The sequence below is a fragment of the Physeter macrocephalus genome, chromosome 1, assembly GCF_002837175.3.
Source record: "Physeter macrocephalus isolate SW-GA chromosome 1, ASM283717v5, whole genome shotgun sequence".
Classification (NCBI taxonomy): domain Eukaryota; kingdom Metazoa; phylum Chordata; class Mammalia; order Artiodactyla; family Physeteridae; genus Physeter; species Physeter macrocephalus.
The window spans coordinates 38437649-38443634 of record NC_041214.2 but is presented as its reverse complement, the minus strand read 5'-3'; the positions used below and the strand labels follow the sequence as shown (position 1 = coordinate 38443634).

Below are 5986 nucleotides of genomic sequence, written 5' to 3'. Positions count from 1 at the left end.
GCTGGCCTGTGAGTCTGAGGACCCCAAATCCTCCCTTGCTGGCTCCCAGGGGCCCAAGACTACAGACTCCACACTTCATTCTGGTATTTGACATGAAACATAGAATGAAATTGTCCAAGGTAGAGCAGATCTTCAAACTAAATGCTCACTAACATGTTGTAAATTGACTGATGTTTGATCTTCTCCCAGAGAAGGCTGGGAAAGGGAGGGGGAGAGAGCATGCAGGCACTGGGGCCTCAAAGGACAAGGTATCCGCACCCCAAAAAAACTACATCTGCTCTACTCTTTGCATAGTGAGGGCCTTTCTGATGTTTCCATATACTCTTACCCTACGTTTACAGCCAAGCAGAGTGAACATCAGCCTCTGGGTGTATACTACGGAGGCAGGGGACTAGGATTCATGGGTGGGATCTGTTACCCCTCAGAATGGTTTACAGTTGGAACTTTCAGTGCCCTTTGTGCTAAAAAACTTTAACCAGCGCTAAACAGTAGAAATATAAGGTGAATCACATGCTTAATATTAAACTTTTTTTAGAAGTCACATTAAAAGTCAAACTAAACAGATGGAATTAACTTTAACAACATATTTTATTTACTCTAATTAATTTAATCTAATTATCATTTTAAACATGCCATCAATGTAAAAATTATTCATGAGAGGTTTACATTCCATTTTTCATAATAAATATTTGAAATCTGCTGTGTATTTTACATTTAAATCACATCTCAATTCAGGTGCTAAACTTTCATCTAAAATACTTGATCTGTATTTAGATTTCATAAAATTTTTAGTTAAAAAAGCAGATTCACATACTCAATTTATTCCAAAATACTTAAATATTTTCAGCTAACTGAATTGAGTACAGGTTTTTTAATTCAAACTTAAATTAATTAAAATTAAATATTAAATATTAAAATTAAATATTCAGTTCCTCAGTGGCACTAGGCATGTTTCAAGGGTTCAGTAGCCACATGTGGCTAGTGGCTGCCATATTGGACGGCTCAGCTCTATACAGTGGATTTTTTTTTTTTTTTTTTTGTGGTACGCGGGCCTCTCACTGTTGTGGCCTCTCCCGTTGCGGAGCACAGGCTCCGGACGCGCAGGCTCAGCGGCCATGGCTCACGGGCCCAGCCGCTCCGCGGCATGTGGGATCTTCCCGGACCGGGGCGCGAACCCGGTTCCCCTGCATCGGCAGGCGGACGCGCAACCACTGCGCCACCAGGGAAGCCCTATACAGTGGATTTTTAAAGAAATATCCTTGGGACTTTTCCTAAGAGGACTGGGAACAATTTTCAATTCTCAGAATAAATACAGCCAATAAGTGAGTCAGAGCAGACAGTGACATTCACCTGCTCACCCCTGACTTCTGCAGGTCAAAGTCCTGAGTCGTGGCCTCTACACCCAATAGTCTATGACCAAAGTGTGTAAAAAGACATGGGTGTGGATGTATTAGCTCTTCCTAACCTGTCTGAGGACGGGGATTTCACCGGCATTTGGCAATCCCTCTGTGAATACAGGATTTCCTTTGTTCCAGCCCCCAACTCCCTTGCCCTCACCCTCCACCCCCTGCCCAATTAGCATGACAGACCAACAGCTTTCCAGACACAAGCCCCTCTTGCGTCATCTCAGGGAACCAAAGAATTGCACACTAACTCTCAGGACAAAGGAGGACAGGGCCCCTGGGAAAGAGGCGGCAGCCCCTCGTTTCTCCTCCCACAGAAGCTGAGCTGTGGGACTGACCAAGGTCTTGCCGTCCAAGCAAATGAGGAAGTGTTTAGGGACCTCGGGGCAGTCCTCAGGCTCTCTCCTTCCTCCCCATCTGGAGGAAGTGAGTTTCACCGACTATGTGCCAGGGGCCTGGGGAGCCACCATCTTCTCCCCTCCAGTTCCGATGCCACTGGAGCCCTGAGAGCTGCCACACTTACCCTGGGGCCTTCAGGGCCGGGCCAGCCAACAGGCCCAGGCATGCCAGGAACACCTGGGGGGCCGGGTCTGCCCTTCAAAGACAGAGAACAAAAGTCAGGACAACTGGGTTTGTTTCCCTCCCTCTAAAAACACAGATTTGTCTCTGTGGCCTAGAGGGGAGTACGGGAACTCCAAGCATGGCCCCAGGACCCTCATCCCCACCCTCCAAAGACTGATGGCCTAGAAAGTTGGGCCACTCGGGTATGAGTTAAAGCCCTTGGTGTCACATTATGTTGACACACAAGATTGTGCTGTTCAAGAAATGGAAGGTGGTAGGGAAGGGATTCTAAACTTCTTGGTTCTTCGATCGTTATCATCTCCACCCATCCACCCAAATGTCCCCTGCAGTCCCATAGGTTCTCCCCAAGGAGGCAATGTAGGAGAGGAGAGGATTCTGTTTGGAGAGCAGCAGCAGATGCTGGGGGTACTCCCTCAAGGTCTTTCCCCCCTGCTCAGCATGCCCATTTCCCAGGCGCTACCTTCCTTGCTGTACCAACACATTCCTTCTTACAACCTGCAAGTGTGGGTTTGCTGGGGGCAATTGGAGCTACCCAGCAATTGATGTACCTCCCCTTCCTGCAGCCAACAGCCCAGCCCCCTTACATCAAGGTAAGGCAGGACAAATTCTCTGGTGCCGTTCACACTCCAGAGCTCCCTTAGGGATCAGACTGAAGTTGGATGTCATCTGATACCACCCCACGCTGGGTTTCTTTCTCTGCCCCATCTGGGTCTCCCCTCCCCTCAGCCTCCTCTGGAGAGAGCTCCCTTAATCATTAATTCACTTGCACATGGCATGGACCATCTCTCTCTCTGTGTCTAGGGAACCCAACATAAGCCAAGGAGCTATGGAAGAGTAAGCCCTGCAAGAGAGCATGGGAGCAGTGACTTGGGGTCTGTGTGGACCTCTGCACCCACTGGCTAATTTCAGTTAGCCAAGCTGGAGATGTGGAAGGCTCAGCTCCTACCCAGACATCACAGGTGCTGGCATGTGTACTAGTTCCTACTCCCGCCTTCCTCATCCACGGCAGACATAACTAATCAATCACGGCCCTTGTTAGTCCAGAGCATGGAGATGATGGCAGAATCCTCCCAGCCCAGCACTTCAGTTGACCACTGGGCCTTGAATGGAGTGGTCAGCTGTGCCTTAAACGGTTGGAACTTTGCCTTACAAAGGTCTGTTGGTGGCTCTTATTGATAATGAAAGTATTTGAATAAAACCTTTAACTGGGAAAATAGTAATTTATATTTAGAACCAGAGGCATCTTTTTTGGCCAAAGTTTTGAACCTTCTTCTATATCACCAAGACCTACAATTTCAGTGCCAGCATCCATTGACTACAGCAAGCGGCAGGGGGTTTACTCCTTCCTGACACTAATGAGAACCTTAATAACATGTGTTTGGTTTACTGAGTCCCTGTGACCTGAAGTAACTCCCATTTATTTCAGCTGGGCCTTAAAGCAAAGCCATTTGTTTCTGTCTGACACTTTATTCCACTTTAATCAAATTGACAGTGAGAGTCATTTGGTGCCGCTGGCTGAGGCCTTGGAGGGTTTCTCTGATGGATGGCAGGATGAGGTGGTGTGAGGCTGGGGAAAATCTGGCCAGGCTTGGCAGCCTCTGGCAGAAGTCCGAATGCCACCAGTAGCAGGCTGCAGCCCCTGACTGAAAAGTGGGCAGAAAGAGGTGGTCAATACTGTCCTCATCAGGATGGCAGTGCTGTCATCAGCCATCTGGGTATCAGGGCCGCGGAGGTGCGCGGCTGGTCCCCACCCCTAGGAGTGCACACACTCATGCACAACGAGCACAGCTGCCCGCGTAATGCTGACAGAACAGCATGGACCATACCTTCCTTCCCGGTCGGCCAAGCTCCCCCTGTGGATGGAGAAGACAGGTAAGCAGAGGCTGCTTTGGAGGAAAAGTTCTGGAATCAGAGGGCTTAGCAGGGCTGATGAGCAGGCATACCCATGCGGCTTGGTCACCTGGTGGTTCACAGCACCCCCGCCACATCAGGGGGCCCCCCCAGATGCACCGGTGGGGTCCCACACCTTCAGCAGCCCAGTCACCCCAGAGCCCATCCTCACGCACTAAGGCAGGATTAGCACATGCTTTGAAATCTGAACTTGAAAACCCTCAGTGGCGCCCCCAGAAAACAGGCTGGAACTACCAAGGAGAGGTGGGGTGAAGATACAGGTGGTTCGTACCTTTTCTCCCTTTGGTCCTGTCTTGCCGGGAAGCCCAGGAGGGCCCTACACGATCAAGATAAGAAGTGAAGAAAGCATGCATGAGCCCAAGGCAGACCGGTGGGAGGGAGCCAAGGCCAGGAGGGGCTCTTGGGGCCCTAGCTCCTCAGCAGCCTCGTTCTCTCTGCAGATTCAGGGCTCCAGGCACGGCAGGAAGGACACTCCATACTCTCCAGCCCAGGCCCCTCCTCCCTAGGCCCCCTCTTCTTGCTTTCTCCAGCAGCACCGTTATTGTAATTAATGTTCACACACCTACTCTCTGTGATTTCCATTTTCTCCCTGGAATTCTTGGGTTGCCCGAAACATCCTGAGTGCTTGGTGAGAGCAGCTAAAGAGACGTGAAGATATGCTATTTGCTGACAACGAGATGCTGCACCACCTCTCACGTCTTTTCGGCTGCTCTTAACCAAGTTTCCCTGGGGCCCAGAAAAGACGGAAGTTAGGCTTTGCTCGCAGGAGCAGCTGACACAGAAATTCCCATGGTGGATCTATGGGTACCAGGTACAGCAAAAGTCTTCTGTTTTAAGATGTGAAGAGTGCGTTTTTGTCCCACAGCACGGCCACGGGAGCAGGGCTGAGTCCAGCTCAGGGATTCCAGGGCCCGTCGCACTAAAGCTTGACACCCCCTGCGGCAGGACACGGCTGCCTTCAGCGTACGCGCCTATGAAATGCTCAGGTGGCCAACTGTCTTCCAAGCTCCCCAGGACAGCAGAGAGGAATCCACCAAAACCCCCAGGCCACCACTTCATCCCCAAGATCTGCAGGTGAGCACGCCTCACGCAAAGCCTGTCTGAAACAGGATTTCTATGAGGCTTGTCCAAATGACCAACAACCCCTCAGCCAGGGGTTCCTAAGCCTCTCTGCACATTAGAAACCCCCGGGGATCTTTTAAAATTCCCGAGGGACACAGGCATCCCAGGGGATTCTAATGTGCAGAAAAGTTTGGGAACCACTGTCTTTGGTTTATTCTCCTTCTGTTTTAGGGAGGGGAGGAGGGAGAGTTTCAGTTCCATTCTTTGTTCTTTTCCAAGCCTCACTTTTTTCCATTTTCTTGAAATGGATTAGAACTATTTGTCAGGCTGTTGTGCTCTCCCTAGCTCAGGGCTTCCCCGAGCTTCGATGTGGACGTGATTCCCTCTGGAGAGTCTTGTTAAAATGCAGATTCTGATTGAAGGGTGTGGGATGCAGGAGGGGAGGGTGAGATTCTGTGTTTCCAGCAAGTTCCCAGGTGATGCCAGTATTGACCGGTCCTCACACTGTGTCCCCAGAGTCGGCAGCACAGCCTCGGAGTGACACACGTGGGATTGCACGAGGTGGGAGGTATGCACATGGGGCTGGAGACCGCAGTCTGGGGGCAGCAGGGACCCCCTTCCCATGGGTTCTCTGTGGGTTCTGAAACCGAGCGGGGCCTGTGGCGGTCCCAGGCACAGAGGCCTTTTTTTGTCCCCAGTTTCTTTTTTTTTTAACATCTTCATTGGAGTATAATTGCTTTACAATGGTGTTAGTTTCTGCTGTATAACAAAGTGAATCAGCTATACCTATACATATATCCCCATATCTCTTCCCTCTTGCATCTCCCTCCCACCTTCCCTATCCCACCCCTCTAGGTGGTCACAAAGCACCGAGCTGATCTCCCTGTGTTATGCGGCTGCTTCCCACTAGCTATCTATTGTACATTTGGTAGTGTACATATGTCAATGCTACTCTCTCACTTTGTCCCAGCTTACCCTTCCCCCTCCCTGTGTCCTCAAGTCCATTCTCTACATCTGCATCTCTATTC

The 5986-nt window shown here is 50.2% G+C and overlaps 1 protein-coding gene across 1 annotated transcript in view; it reads right to left on the bottom strand.

The window, feature by feature from the left end:
• Positions 1 to 1926: 1926 nt before the first annotated feature.
• The window catches only part of COLQ (collagen like tail subunit of asymmetric acetylcholinesterase), a 22225-nt gene continuing 18165 nt past the window's right edge, over positions 1927 to 5986 (bottom strand). The window contains exons 4-6 of the mRNA XM_028489999.1: positions 4168 to 4212; positions 3812 to 3838; positions 1927 to 3628 (exon numbers count right to left, since the gene is read on the bottom strand). Of these exons, the coding sequence (XP_028345800.1) occupies positions 3452 to 3628; positions 3812 to 3838; positions 4168 to 4212 (249 nt within the window). The 3' untranslated portion in view covers positions 1927 to 3451. The remainder of the gene's footprint in view (positions 3629 to 3811; positions 3839 to 4167; positions 4213 to 5986) is intronic.